Source organism: Scyliorhinus torazame, chromosome 10 (assembly GCF_047496885.1).
Source record: "Scyliorhinus torazame isolate Kashiwa2021f chromosome 10, sScyTor2.1, whole genome shotgun sequence".
NCBI lineage: Eukaryota > Metazoa > Chordata > Chondrichthyes > Carcharhiniformes > Scyliorhinidae > Scyliorhinus > Scyliorhinus torazame.
In genome coordinates this window covers 215,620,715-215,636,768 of record NC_092716.1, presented here as the reverse complement: position 1 = coordinate 215,636,768, position 16,054 = coordinate 215,620,715, and the positions used below count along the sequence as shown (strand labels likewise).

The 16,054-nt window shown below is 49.8% G+C and overlaps 1 protein-coding gene across 1 annotated transcript in view; it reads right to left on the bottom strand.

Moving 5' to 3' along the window:
* Positions 1-639: 639 nt before the first annotated feature.
* Positions 640-16,054, bottom strand: part of LOC140384563 (uncharacterized) — a 65,401-nt gene continuing 49,986 nt past the window's right edge. Inside the window, exon 8 of the mRNA XM_072466369.1 lies at positions 640-919. Within this exon, the coding sequence (XP_072322470.1) occupies positions 737-919 (183 nt within the window). The 3' untranslated portion in view covers positions 640-736. The remainder of the gene's footprint in view (positions 920-16,054) is intronic.

The following is a 16,054-nucleotide window of genomic DNA, read 5'->3' as shown; positions in this document are numbered from 1 at the left end:
GTGGGATGTGGCTGAATTTGACAAATTTGGAATTCCATCAGCATTTGTAACTCAGCTGCTGATTGGGTAAAATCACCAAACCATTGGAGAAACCCCAATGAAAGTCACTTTGATCATAAAAGGCAGAGATGTTCTTCTTACTGAAAATGTTAACAGGCAAAACAGACACAGGTGTGATAAAGAGAGGAAGTCATCTCAAGGAAGGTTAACAGTCATGTTTGACTTGAGTCCTGTAAGGTACATTCTAAAACAACTGAGCATTTAGTTTTTACTTACACATCTTAAATATGTAGGAACTGCAGTTTGCTGTTTTTTGGTTTCAATGGTCATCGCTTCCCAATTTATTCCTTATTCTTTTCTCCCCATTTATTGCTCCAAACATTTCCTGCAGCCAAGCTGTCAGTCTTCCTGTAGGCCTCAGACAACAACCGCAAAGGTGCAGTGACAAATGTCCTTCCCTTGTGGCAATACCCTATTGGCCCTTCCATTGTACCCCCTCACAGAAACATGGCTGAAACTGGGAATGTAGTGAAATAAGAGACCAAACTATCACTGACATCACACATATGTCCCCCAAAATGTTCCACCACCAGCTTTCAGACATTGTAGTTTAAATAATCACATTGTAACTTCCAGAAATCTGTTTAAATGTTCTTTATTTTTGTGACTTCTCTATTTAATCATGAAGCCTCTCCTCATAATTGCCGCTATATTCATTCATTGGATCAGAATAATGTTACATTTTGTATGTGGCATCGAAACGTTCCATTAAGTACTGCAGAGATTCGGTGGGAGGGTACTTCTCAGACCCATCGCAGCACGTGACAATTACATTATCATCCGGATAAACAAAGAAAGCCAATGACTGTCTAGATTGGCACATCTTGTCATCTGATTGTGGCATAAGCACACGGTGTACCTGTAAAAAAACACAGTAATTTACCTACGTTAATGTTATTTACTACAAGGCAGACTCACCCAGTTGTACTCTGACTTCCGGCTGACAAATAGCAACTCAAGCGTGTTGAACCAGTCAAGAAAACCGTGCAGTGCTGATCCGAGGCATCAGTGGACACTCTTCGCGACTGCTTGGAGTCTGTGGACTGGTCCACATCCAAGGCCGCAGCAGCTAACCTGGACGAGTAGGCAAACACCGTCACAGACTTCATCAGTAAGTGTGTCGAGGACTATGTACCAAAGAAGACAATACGGATGTTCCTCAATCGGAAACCCTGGCTCAACCAAAAAGGTCCACTCCCTGCTAAAGTCCCAGACGGAGGCGTCCAAGTCTGATGATCCTGACCTATATAAGAAATCCAGGTACAACGTACGGAAAGCCATCAGGGATGCCAAAAGTCAATACTGGATCAAACTAGAGTCCCAGGCCGAAGACACAAACCCTAGACGTCTATGGCAGGGCTTACATGAGATCACAGGCTGCAAAGCAAGGCCAGGTGGAATCTCTGGGTCTGGAGCATCCCTCCCCAATGAACTGAACAAGTTCTATGCCCACTTTGAACAGTCAGCCAATACATCAGTGCCACCCACCCCAACAGCCTTGGACACACCCATACCCACTATTACAGCCTCGGACGCAAGAACTGCCATCTTGAAAGTAAACCCGCAGAAAGCGACAAGCCTGGGCGAGCACTCAGAGCCTGCGCTGACCAGCTGGCGAGTGTATTCGCAGATATCTTGAACACCTCACTTCTTCGCTCCGAGATCCCTACCTGCTTCAAGAAGACCACCGATATACCAGTACCAAAGAAGAACAAGGTAGCGTGCCTCAACGATTACCAACCGGTAGCCCTGACGTCTCTTATCATGAAATGCTTCAAGCGGCTAGTCATGAGATGGATCAACACCAGCCTTCCAGATGGTCATGATCCATTGCAGTTCACCTACCGTGGCAGCCGATCCACAGCAGATGCTATCTCTTTGGCCCTACAATCAACTCTCGAACATCTCGACAGCAAGGACACCTACGTCAGACTGCTGTTCATAGACTACAGTTCCGCCTTCAACACCATTATCCCAACAAGACTAATAACCAAACTCTGGAACCTTAGACTTGACCCCTCCCTGTGCAGCTGGATCCTTGGCTTCCTCACCAACAGACTGCAATCTGTCAGGATAGGTAACAACACCTCCCCCACAAACGTCTTCAACACCGGGGCCCCACAAGCATGTGTGCTCAGTCCATTACTGTACTCCCTATACACACACATGACTGTGTGGCAAGATTCAACTCCAATTCAATCTATAAGGTTGCAGATGATACGACTGTGGTGGACGCATCTCAAACAATGACGAATCAGACTACAGAAAGGAGATAGATCACTCGGTTGCATGGTGTACCAAAAACACCCTCTCTCTAAATGTTCGAAAGACCAAGGAACTACCTCAGAATGGCAGAGAGCATTGTCAGAGACCCCTCACACCCAGGCTTTGCCCTCTTCCAGACCCTTCCATCAGGCAGAAGTCTGAAGACCTGCACATTCAGAGATAGGAACAGCTTCTTCCCCACAGCTACTAGACTCCTCAACGACTCTCCCTTGGACTGATCGTTTCCCTGTAAGAACACTATTCACGATGCCCTATGCTGCTTTTGTTTGGCCCTTGTTCCGCACTGTAGCCAATCATTATTTATTGATGTACCATTGTCAATGTACTCTGTCGATTATTCTTTTGTCTACTATGTATGTTCCTTGGCCGCAGAAAATACTTTTCACTGTACTTCGGTATATGTGACAAAATCAATCAATCAATCGTAGTCTTATCAGCAACTCTAATAAAACCAGGAATGGAAGATTTCAACTACAAACCATCCAAGGGATGATGTCAGGATGCTGGCGTAGTTTTTAGTATGTTTATATTGCTGAATATTAGAAAGGTATAGACCCAAGGCAGTTGGAGCTCAGCGTCTGAGTGAAAGCACCTCCCACAGCTCTGCAAGAAGCAGAAACAGATGTAGGAAAATGGATTAATGGCCAGAAAACAGTACCAGACACTATGGAACAGGTAATTCGAGAAACCAAGGACTGCAAAGAAAAGTCCCAGGTAGATTGAAGTCAAAGTGGCAAAAAGCAACTACAATTTGAACAAGGTATTGTTAACAGAAGTTAAAGAATGGGCAGAGAGAGAGGCTCCAAGTTAAATACAGCTGAAAAGTGCAAGCTATGTTCTGTGTTATGGCCGTGGTAATGATAGACACAGAACATCTAGTTCTTTGAATAGCAAGATGATTTACTGACAAACACATGGAAAGATAACTAACAAATTATAATACAAATTAACTGTCCGTGTGGAGTTTGCACATTCTCCCCGTGTTTGCGTAGGTTTCGCCCCCACAACCCAAAGATGTGCACGATAGGTGGATTGAACATGCTAAATTGCCCCTTAATTGGAAAAAATGAATTGGGTACTCTAAATTTTTTTTTTTTTAAATGGTAATTAACAAATTAATTCAGTGAATTCTCCTGGTGCTACTTCTAGTGAGACTGCCCTCGACCAACTTACTACCAACTGGTGAATCTCTCCAGTCACATGATGGAGCTCTATCGCCACCTGCTGGTCGGAGGTCGTACCGCTAACTAGAAAACATTGATGTGCACATGCAGATCACGACAGTGCAGGCCTGGCGAAGTTGGCTAACGAGGAGCCAAATATCTGATTTAATCTTAAAATTTGAGGTAGCTTATGACAGAAGCAGGAGTGATATATTAGCATAGCTGGGTACCTGACAAATTGCGTGGAAGCTTCAATGCATGTGGCAATTCAAGGCAGAGGAATATAGAATGTCACCTAGTACTGCCAAAGCAGTAGATGAGCAAGTTTAAAGTTGAATGCAGCGGCCTCCCGGTATTCCAGCTCGGTAATACCACAGGGTGGAGCCTGAAGGGGACGGGGCCTTTGGTGACCCTATAGCAGAGTGTCTCTCTCTTAACATAGAACATAGAAAAATACAGCACAGAACAGGCCCTTCGGCCCATGATGTTGTGCCGAACCTTTGTCCTAGATTAATCATAGATTATCATTGAATTTACAGTGCAGAAGGAGGCCATTCGGCCCATTGAGTCTGCACCGGCTCTTGGAAAGAGCACCATACCCATAGTCAACACCTCCACCCAACACTAAAGGCAATTTTGGACACTAAGGGCAATTTATCATGGCCAATCCACCTAACCTGCACATCTTTGGACTGTGGGAGGAAACCGGAGCACCCGGAGGAAACCCACGCAGACACGGGGCGGATGTGCAGACTCCACACAGATAGTGACCCAAGCCGGAATCGAACCTGGGACCCTGGAGCTGTGAAGCAATTGTGCTATCCACAATGCTACCGTGCTGCCCTTAAGAACAAATAAATCTACGCTATATCATTTTACCGTAATCCATGTACCTATCCAATAGCGGCTTGAAGGTCCCTAATGTTTCCGACTCAACTACTTCCACAGGCAGGTCAATCCATGCCCCCACTACTCTCTGGGTAAAGAACCTACCTCTGACATCCCCCCTATATCTTCCACCATTCACCTTAAATTTATGTCCCCTTGTAATGGTTTGTTCCACCCTGGGAAAAAGTCTCTGACTGTCTACTCTATCTATTCCCCTGATCATCATATAAACCTCTATCAAGTCGCCCCCCCATCCTTCTCCGTTCTAATGAGAAAAGGCCTTGCACCCTCAACCTTTCCTCGTAAGACCTACTCTCCATTCCAGGCAACATCCTGGTAAATCTCCTTTGCACCTTTTCCAAAGCTTCCACATCCTTCCTAAAATGAGGCGAACAGAACTGTACACAGTACTCCAAATGTGGCCTTACCAACGTTTTGTACAGCTGCATCATTATCTCACGGCTCTTAAATTGAATCCCTCTGTTAATGAACGCTAGCACACCATAGGCCTTCTTCACAGCTCTACCCACTTGAGTGGCAACTTTCAAAGATGTATGAACATAGACCCCAAGATCTCTCTGCTCCTCCACATTGCCAAGAACTCTACCGTTAACCCTGTATTCCGCATTCATATTTGTCCTTCCAAAATTGGCAACCTCACACTTTTCAGGGTTAAACTCCATCTGCCACTTCTCAGCCCAGCTCTGCATCCTATCCATGTCTCTTTGCAGCCGACAACAGCCCTCCTCACTATCCACAACTCCACCAATCTTTGTATCATCTGCAAATTTACTGACCCACCCTTCAACTCCCTCATCCAAGTCATTAATGAAAATCACAAACAGCAGAGTACCCAGAACTGATCCCTGCGGTACGCCACTGGTACCTGGGATCCAGGCTGAATATTTGCCATCTACCACCACTCACTGACTTCTATCGCTTAGCCAGTTTGTTATCCAACTGGCCAAATTTCTCACTATCCCATGCCTCCTTACTTTCTGCAGGAGCCTACCATGGGGAACCTTATCAAATGCCTTACTAAAATCCATGTACACTCCATCCACTGCTTTACCTTCATCCACATGCTTGGGCACCTCCTCAAAGAATTCAATAAGACTTGTAAGGCAAGACCTACCCCTCACAAATCCGTACTGACTATCCCTAATCAAGCAGTGTCTTTCCAGATGCTCAGAAATCCTATCCTTCAGTACCCTTTCCATGACTTTGCCTACCACCGAAGTAAGACTAGCTGGCCTGTAATTCCCAGGGTTATCCCTATTCCCTTTTTTGAACAGGGGCACGACATTCGCCACTCTCCAATCCCCTGGTACCACCCCTGTTGACAGTGAGGACGAAAAGATCATGCCAACGGCTCTGCAATTTCATCTCTTGCTTCCCCTAGAATCTTTGGATATATCCCGTCAGGCCCGGGGGACTTGTCTATCCTCAAGTTTTTCAAAATGCCCAACACATCTTCCTTCCTAACAAGTATTTCCTCGAGCTTACCAGTCTGTTTCACACTGTCCTCTCCAACAATATGGCCCCTCTCATTTGTAAATACAGAAGAAAAGTACTCGTTCAAGACCTCTCCTATCTCTTCAGACTCCATACACAATCTCCCGCTACTGTCCTTGATCGGACCTACCCTCGCTCTAGTCATTCTCATATTTCTCACATATGTGTAAAAGGCCTTGGGGTTTTCCTTGATCCTACCCGCCAAAGATTGTTCATGCCCTCTCTTAGCTCTCCTAATCCCTTTCGTCAGTTCCCTCCTGGCTATCTTGTATCCCTCCAACGCCCTGTCTGAACCTTGTTTCCTCAGCCTTACATAAGTCTCCTTTTTCCTATTAACAACACATTCAACCTCTCTTGTCAACCATGGTTCCCTCACTCGACCATCTCTTCCCTGCCTGACAGGGACATACATATCAAGGACACATAGTACCTGTTCCTTGAACAAGTTCCACATTTCACTTGTGTCCTTCCCTGACAGCCGATGTTCCCAACTTATGCACTTCAATTCTTGTCTGACAACATCGTATTTCCCCTTCCCCCAATTGTAAACCTTGCCCTGTTGCACGCACTTATCCCTCCCCATTACTAAAGTGAAAGTCACAGAATTGTGGTCACTATCTCCAAAATGCTCCCCCACTAACAAATCTTTCACTTGCCCTGGTTTATTACCAAATACTAAATCCAATATTGCCCCTCCTCTGGACGGACAATCTACATACTGTGTTAGAAAAGCTTCCTGGACACACTGCACAAACACCACCCCATCCAAACTATTTGATCTAAAGAGTTTACACTCAATGTTTGGGAAGTTAAAGTCACCCATGACTACTACCCTGTGACTTCTGCACCTTTTCAAAATCTGTTTCCCAATCTGTTCCTCCACATCTCTGCTACTATTGGGGGGCCTATAGAAAACTCCTAACAAGGTGACTGCTCCTTTCCTATTTCTGACTTCAACCCATACTACCTCAGTCGGCTGATACTCCTCGAACTGCCTTTCTGCAGCTGTTATACTATCTCTAATTAACAATGCCACCCCCCACCTCTTTTACCACCCTCCCTAATCTTATTGAAACATCTATAACCAGGGACCTCCAACAACCATTTCTGCCCCTCTTCTATCCAGGTTTCCGTGATGGCCACCACATCGTAGTCCCAAGTACCGATCCATGCCTTAAGTTCACCCAACCTATTCCCGATGCTTCTTGCGTTGAAGTATACACACTTCAACCCATCTCCGTGCCTGCAAGTACTCTCCTTTGTCAGTGTTCCCTTCCCCACTGCCTCATTACACGCTTTGGCGTCCTGAATATCGGCTACCTTAGTTGCTGGACTACAAATCCGGTTCCCATTCCCCTGCCAAATTAGTTTAAACCCTCCCGAAGAATACTAGAAAACCTCCCTCCCAGGATATTGGTGCCCCTCTGGTTCAGATGCAACCCGTCCTGCTTGTACAGGTCCCACCTTCCCCAGAATGCGCTCCAATTATCCAAATACCTGAAGCCCTCCCTCCTACACCATTCCTGCAGCCACGTGTTCAGCTCTCTCCCTATTCCTAGCCTCGCTATCACGTGGCACCGGCAACAAACCAGAGATGACAACTCTGTCTGTCCTGGCTATTAACTTCCAGCCTAACTCCCTAAACTAATTTATTACCTCCACACCCCTTTTCCTACCTACGTCGTTGGTACCAATGTGCACCACGACTTCTGGCTGCTCCCCCTCCCCTTCAGGATCCTGAAGACACGATCCGAGACATCCCTGGCCCTGGCACCCAGGAGGCAACATACCTTCCGGGAGTCTCGCTCGCGACCACAGAATCTCCTACCTATTCCCCTAACCATTGAATCTCCTACAACTATTGCTTTTCTATTCTCCCCCTTTCCCTTCTGAGCCCCAGAGCCATACTCAGTGCCAGAGACCTGGCCTCTAGGGCCTTCCCCCGGTAGGTCATCCCCCCCAACAGCATCCAAAACAAGGGATCCCTGCACTGTCTGCCTGTTTTTTTTCCCCTGACTGTAACCCAGCTATTCTTGTCCTGTACCATGGGTATGGTTACCTCCCTGTAACTCTTCTCTCTCACCCCCTCTGCCTCCCGGATGATCCAAAGTTCATCCAGCTTCAGCTCCAGTTCCCTAACACGGTCTTTGAGGAGCTGGGGTTGGGTGCACTTCCCACAGGTATAGTCAGCGGGGACATAGGTGATATCCCTCACCACCCACATCCTACAGGAGGAGCATGCAACTGGCCTAGCCTCCATCCCCTCTTACCTTACAGAATATAGCTGCCCTGTGGACCAACTGGATCTCCGCCCTCCGACTCTGCTCCCAGTCAGCTGCACTCTCTGTAAACTCCTGGCTCTCTTCTCACTCTTGGCGGAAATGTAGGAACCAAAATGAAAGGAGCACCTTACTCCCTCCTCACCTAACTCCCTCAGTCACCAAACTCTCACTATAGCTCTCAAATGCACCAAATTCAGCACTTCTGGGGGAAGGAATGATGCCTCTGTCTGGGTGGGGATGGGGGGGGACAATAATACTCTGACTGTGGCTGTGTTGAGCACTCATGCCTGTATAGTTTGGGGGGACGGGGGTGTCCCGATTATTTAGTGGTGGGGGTGGGGGGGGGGGGGGGGGGAGTTTGCCTTTCTGTGGTGAAATGTTGGGGGTGCCCCTGTTTTCTGTGGGAGAGGTGGTCACAATGTCCTTGCTGGGGAGAGTGGGGCCCTGTCACTTTACTCTGAGACTGATCTCTGAAGAACCGGACCTGCCAGTGTGTTTAGGCCCTGCCTCGCTCCGAGCCAGTGAAAAACTCACCCCCCTCCAAAAAGAAGACCAAGTGTTGGTGGACTATGATTGGGATCGTGCCCATCCACCCAGTGGGAATTGCACCAAGCCTCCTGCTGGAGAAGCCACTTAGTTATTTTTTGGGGAGACTTCAACCCGATATATTTGATGACATGTGTTCTTATCATCAGCGCACCTTATCGCCAAACTTTTAATGTTTAATACATTTTTTTCTGATGTTAAAAGTTAATTGGAAGTTCTGTGACTCTGTTTTCTTAAAAAAAAGTAAAAATTACTGGGCGGGATTCCCCATTCCAGAGTGTAAGGGCGCGATCTTCCGGAATAATTTCCAGTGTGCTAGTGAGCGGGATTTGACGCGTGTTTCCCAGTGCTTGGCCGAGCGAGAGCGGCAACATTAATTGGTCCACTTAACGAGGCCTCACGGGCTTCTTGTCGCGAATGCCGGCTCGCCTGCGGATTCACCAGGATCGCGCTTGCCAGCCCCTCCCTGACAAGGTAGAGCTGCACTTACTCAGCCAATCCCAGCCAGCTTGCAACAATGGCGCTCAGGAGACCGGTCCCAAGATTCGAGGATGCAGACCTGGGAAGCTCCTGGATGCATTGGAGGCCTGCTCCCCTAAGGGTCCTGGAGTGTGAGCCACAAGACAGTCAGTGCTGCCTGGGTTGAGGTGGTGGCAGCAATCAGCTCGGGCAGTGTGACCAGGAGGTCTGGCCTCCAGTGTCGGAAGTTCAACGACCTACACTGGGCAGCACGGGCGAGTAGACACCAACGACCCACTCCCCCACCCCCCCCAAGAGAGCATACCCCAGGTGACCCCCAGCCCTCTCACCATCCCCCTCCCCTTCAGCACTCCCTCCAGCCATCCCTTCAACCCTCCCTCCCTCCCTCCACCCCAACCCTCCCTTCACACCCCTCCCCCTACATAACTGTGAACCATGTGTGTGGCTAATGATGTTCTGTGTCCCCTCAGGAAAAGCTCTCCCATAATCGGTGGGAGAGGGCCCAGACTGGTGGTGGGGTGCTGGACTGGAGGATCCAGACTTCCTTCGAGGAACAGGCCTTGGAGGTGACTGGTGTGGCCAAGGACATGGCAGTCACCCATGCGGAGACTGGCGGACACCGCAGAGGTGAGGAATCACCGGCTCCACCCAGAGGACTTGTCAAACGTGAGTTGTTATTGCCTTACTGACTGACGCATCCCTCCCACTGACCACATGTCCATTCTCCTGCAGGTCCTCCAACCGACGGCGCCAGCTCATCCCGGGCAGCCACCTCCCGTACCGGCCTCCCCGAACAGACGCCGGAATGTGGTGACTCAGGGCTTTTCACAGTAACTTCATTTGAAGCCTACTTGTGACAATAAATGATTTTCATTTCATTTCATCTCATGACTCCGAAGAGAACACCTCAGAAGAGAGCTCTGATAGGGCAGCATGGCGGCGCAGTGGGTTAGCCCTGCTGCCTCAGGACTCCGAGGTCCCAGGTTCGATCCCGGCTCTGGGTCACTGTCCGTGTGGAATTTGCAAATTCTCCCTGTGTCTGCGTGGGTTTCGCCCCCACAACCGAAAGATGTGCAGGCTAGGTGGACTGGCCACACTAAATTGCCCCTTAATTGGAAAAAATGAATTGGGTACTCTCAAAAAAAAAAGAGAGCTCCGAGGATGCAACTGTTATAGTCACGGCAATGCTGTCATCCCCACCCTCCACCAGCACATGGCGGGAAATGTTAGTGGTCAGGCTTCTGGGGCACAATCTGGTGAGCACCACACTGTTGCTGATGTACATCTGGTGGAGGCAGGAACCCCCAGGCGAGACAGCAGTTAAAGGTCTGCTGGATCCCAGAACCCAGCTGGGTCTCAGCCTGATGCTGAGCCTCTAGAACCAAGTTACCCGGGTCTGATAGGGACCAACCTGGACGTTCAGAGCGAGGTGTAAGCGTCACTCCAGCAGATCCATAGCCGATTGGAGGAATCCCAGAGGCAATGGGCGCAGGAGATGGCACCAGCAATGAGTGGTACTGAAGCCAACACTGCTAGGGTGACAACCGCAGTGGGGAGCCTGGTGCACAACATCGGCACCATGAGTTAAGGTGTCCAAGGCGTCGCACAGTCGGTGACGGCCATGGCGGAGGGTCTCGGCAGTATGTCTGCCTCACTGGGGGATGTCACCAAGTACCAAGTCGACCTTGATGGGGTTCTGTGGGACATGTCCTGCTCTCAGATGGGAATGGCCGAGACGCTGCGGAACTTGTTTCAGTTGCAGGTGGGCATGGCTGAGGCACAGCAGAGCACGGTCCGGTCAGTGGGGGATGTGTTCCAGTCACTGAGGTGCATTGCCAAGGAGTCAACACGATGGTGCGGATGGGGAACCACCAGGGCTCGCAGAGCCAGATGATGCAGGGGCACTCGGGGCTCGGACCAGCTGCCCCCCATCCCAAGATGAACCCTAGGGCACTATGGGCACTGACAGGGAGGAGGAGGTGCTGCGTGCCTGGGTGTTTGGATGTTGGCTGGTTAGTGTGTAGTGCTGCCTCCCACACCGTGTCCGGGCATCAACGCACGATCGGAATGATAGGCAATGACTCCCACATGCTACATGGCCCGCCTACCCACGGAATCCACTTGGCATGCGTCAAGTGCTCACTTAATCACGATTGCCAATTCCCTATTAGCAATAGCCTTCAGGCGCGCAGTCAGAGGCCTCAGCAGTTGGTGGGGGTTATGGGTGATTGGTGGGGCAGATAGGCAAGAATACGGTTTGCCTCCAGAATGGGGTTGGGATCCAGGGGTTGGCATGGTGGTGCAGCGAGTGATTGCCCCCCCTCCCCTCGAGGCCCAACCCTGTGGAGGGTGCCCCACCCCCTGCAAAGCACAGGGGCGGAAATCCCAGAGCCTCCGGTCTCTTTGCTGGCGAGCAAAAATGGCTACTCCCCTCCTCGGCTCCCTACGGAAGCCCTTCCGCCAGGTTCATGTTTTTCAAAAGGAGTACTAATCGGCGCCAGCATGACCACTTGCCAGGGACACCGGTGAATGACAGGAGGCCATTGGTTGATGGGTGGCTCTTGTTAATTGTATAGAAATGGGGCTTGAGTGGTGATAATTGGTTTCGCACCATGTTACGGTGAAATTCTGATTCTGCCTATGGGAGCGGGACGGTTGGATCACAAACTGTTTGGGACCTGGCGCCATTCCCGTTTTTGGCCTCTCCCGCTATTCATCGACCTCTTTATGCTTGAGCTCGAGTGTAATGAGGCTGAAAGATCACACCCTAGATCTATGGTTGAGCTAAAAAAGCAAAGAAATTCAACAAGTAGTAAATAACACAAGTCTTTGCGCTGCTCTACTTGTCTACCTTTCTCGCTCATCCCCCAGTTGTCTTTCTCTTATCATTATTTTTTAACATTGTACCTGATGCCTTGTGGCATATTGCAGCCTTATTCTGTTGACCCACTTTTCAATTGTACAAATTTGTAATATTTTCAATTTTAGGACCATTCTTTATGGTTCTATTAAAAATAATGGGCGGGATTCTCCATTTGCCGACACCGAAATTGCGAGACTTGATTTGCCGGAGAATAGGTTCAGACGGCAAAATTGCGGCGGGCGCCAATTTGACGCCAAATCACAATTTTCCATCACCTCAGCGGCATCAATGAGTACCGGAACACATAAAAGGTAAACATCATTTGTATATCATTAGTGTGCCCGACCCGGTATTCTCCGGGGCCTCCACGATTCTCCTCCTCCGATGGGCCAAGTTCACAATGGCGCGGTTCACTTGTGCTTTCAAAAATCATGAAACCGACATTGTGGCTGATGACGGAGAGAAAGGAGATAGGACACAGGAGTGACTGCCGGGCTGGACACTGGCCGGGCTGGCTGGGGTCGGGGGCCTGCCAGGTGTGGGGGGAGCGGGTGGGAGGGCTGTGGAACAGGCCGAGTTGCCTGGGTGACTCCCCCACGGGACTGGGGCGGTGCACAGGCACTGACCGCTATTACTGTGGCTATCTTGCCACACAACCCAATGACCGGCCACCTTGGCCCCGGTTCTGCAGAGTGACACCTGCCATATGGTGTCCCCAACCCTCCATGCACCCACCCCCCACCATACCCCCTCCACCCACCATACATGGGAAGCCCACCCAGGGCAATACGCACAGTAGCCCCAACGGAGGTCACGGTGCATATACCCCTGGGGAGTGCTGTGCCAGTCGTCAGAACCCCTGGCATCAGGGATGGGCGGTAGCCAACGATGGGGCCAGGGGTGCAGAGTCCGTAGTGCCAACCAGGCTACCATGTAACTCGTTGGACCTGGATGGTCATTAGGGTACGCACCATGACAACATGTTGACCTTTCACCCCGTGCAGATAATAGATATTGGAATTCAACCAGCAATCTTGCTGCTAGTCGCCGCAGCCCTGGGGAATGCCCTGAACGGTACGAGCTGGAGCTGCTCAGGAGGAGGAGGAAGCTGCAATAGCGGAGTGGGCAGCAGCAGAGCGTGCTGCAGAGGAACATGTGGCAGCCATCTTGGATGGAAAGCGAGCCGCCCAACAGGCCGTGGAGGTGGTGTCAAGGAGGCGCCACATGAGGCCTTGCATGTACCGGCACCACCTGTCATTCGACGACATGCCTGACCGGGCATGCCATCGAAGACACCAGCTGAGCAGAGAGACAGTGGGACATATCTGCCGGATGATGGCACTGCAGAGGTATGGGGCGAACATCTGCTCCCAGCAGCCATGGAGTGGACCATCTCCATATGGGATAGTGCCACATCACTCATTGACTGTGCCACCACCTTCTTGGCATGTGTCACATCAGCGAGTGACTGAGTCATCGCCCTCCGTGACTGGGCCACCTCCCTTTGCACCACGTCGGCCAGCGCCTGGGCAATGCTGCCGACGTTCCCAGCCATGGCTTGCTGTGACTGGGCCACGCTCAAGAGCGCCGCTGTGATGTCCAGGTGGCTCTGGCACATAGTTGTCTGTAAGATGGCAACCTTCGTCCAATGCCTGAATGCCCCAGGGCTTGGACATGTTGATCCATAGCCACGGCCGTCGCCCTCAATGCCTCCACAAGGCACACCACCTGTGCCAAGTTGGCCTGGGTGGCATGCATGACCGGCACCACCTCCTGTGCGTGGTTGGACTCCTCCAACTGTGCCTGCAGGTGTTGGATGCTCACCAACACCCCCTCTTGTAGTCCATGGTTGTCTGACTGCATCTGCACTGTGGCTAGGATTGGATGTTCCAGGAGCGCGGTACCCGCCTGGAGAGCAGCTGGTTCCTGGGGGCAGGCCTGCCTTCCGACAGTCCAGCTGCTCCTACCTCCACCTGCTGTACCGGACCGACTGTGTGGTGCACACCAGAGAGTGTCCCAGGAGCCTCCTCCCTAGTGTGCCCAACCGAGGTGATAGTCTGAGATGATGGAGGGTGTAGGAGAGGGCTGTGACGGAAAGTCAGTGTCACCCTCTGACCCGAACCTTGGGGTGTCCTAAGTGTTCGGGCCGCTCTCCCCATCGGTGCTCTGCTGTCTGGGGGGGCACCGGCTCTGGCATTGGTTGGGGACGGGGTCTCCGGATGGACCAGCCCCATCTCCGGCAGGTCCTGTAAGACACAAGACGACATGTATGGTTAGAGAGCGTGATGAGCGGGGTGGTGGTGGTGGTGGTGGTGGTGGTGGGGGGGGGGGGGCGGCACTGCACTCCTTCCACCCATCTTGTTGGCTGGGAAGGTGTGTGTGGGCGAGGACCGTTTACCTGCGGCTACAGTGTGTGAGCCTCATGAGTGCCAATCACGGACCCGGCAAATCCGGCACCTTTTTCCATGGAATTGATTGCGTTCCACATGGTGATGGTGCTAGCCTATTTAAAATAGCTGAATCGGTTAAGTTGTTGCACCGTTTTTTGTGTCAGAAAATGCCATACGTCCTCCACTGGGTCAACACTTGACTTCAAAATCAGAGAATACAACCCTTGAATCTCAGAAACGGAGAATTCCACCAAATATATTTTCTTAAATACTGACAAGTTCTTGGAAATTCTAGGCTATTTGAGTTGGTGACCGTTAGCATATATACAGTAAAGCGGAAACAACATCTGTAGTGTCCAAATAGCATGAGTCAAACATAAGGAGACATCCCAATACTGTATTATTAAACCTCTTCTAGCAGAAAACACTGGGAAGCATTTTAATTAAAATAAAATGTATGAAACAATTCCTCTCCCTTTGCTGCACTCTCACCTCTGCCATTTTCTCAGTCTTTTGCTGACAAGTGTCTCAAAGATCCAATAGTATTAAAATTGGTTGAATCAAGAACAAGCCAAATGTAAGTCTAACAAAGGAACCCCACCGACAACTTACAGCCAGTAGGCCCAGCAATAAGATTGGGACCTCTGCTGAGTTCATGATCTTTCTGAAGTGCAATCAGGTGAGTTGAGGCTGGGTTCTGCTTACTTGGCTAATGTATATTGTTTGTGAAGCTCTAGGTAAACCAGCTTACTGTGGGATAGATTTCAATTAACAGAACTATCTGGATGTAAAACTATCAATTCAGATAGGACCGGTCAACCAGTCCACAACCAAAAGAGAAAATGCTGGAAAATCGCAGCAGGTCTGGCAGTGTCTGTAGGGAGTGAAAGGAGTCAACATTGAGTCCAGATGGCCCTTTGTCAAAGCTCCACAACAAGTCCACAATGCTGCTTTGATGTTTGCGGGATAGTTGAATATTTATCCATATGAATGTAAAACAAACCTATGAAAATAATTATTTCATCTCTGTGCTGAGGGAAATGGAGCTCAGTGGGCTAGACAGCTGGTTTGTGATACAGAACAAGGCCAGCAGAACGGGTTCAATTCCCACACCAGCTTACCCAAACAGGCGTCAGAATGTGGCGACTAGGGGCTTTTCACAGTAACTTCATACTTGTGACAATAAAATGTTATTACTATTAAATGTAACAATGGGTGGCACGGTAGCACAGTGGTTAGCACTGTTGCTTCACCGCGCCAGGGTCCCAGGTTCGATTCCTGACTTGGGTCACTGTCTGTACGGAGTCTGCACGATCCCCCTGTGTCTGTATGGGTTTACTCCGGATACCTCCCACAAGTCCCGAAAGACGTGCTGCTAGGTGAATTAGACATTCTGAATTTCCCTTCAGTGTACCTGAACAGGCACCTGTGTGGCGACGAGGGGATTTTCACAATAACTTCATTGCAGTGTTAATGTAAGCCTACTTGAGACAATAATAAGAATGATTATAATATACAAATCTAACTAAAGAGAACTTATTGATTTGAGGGGAGACAATCCCTCACTTCTCCATGATGATT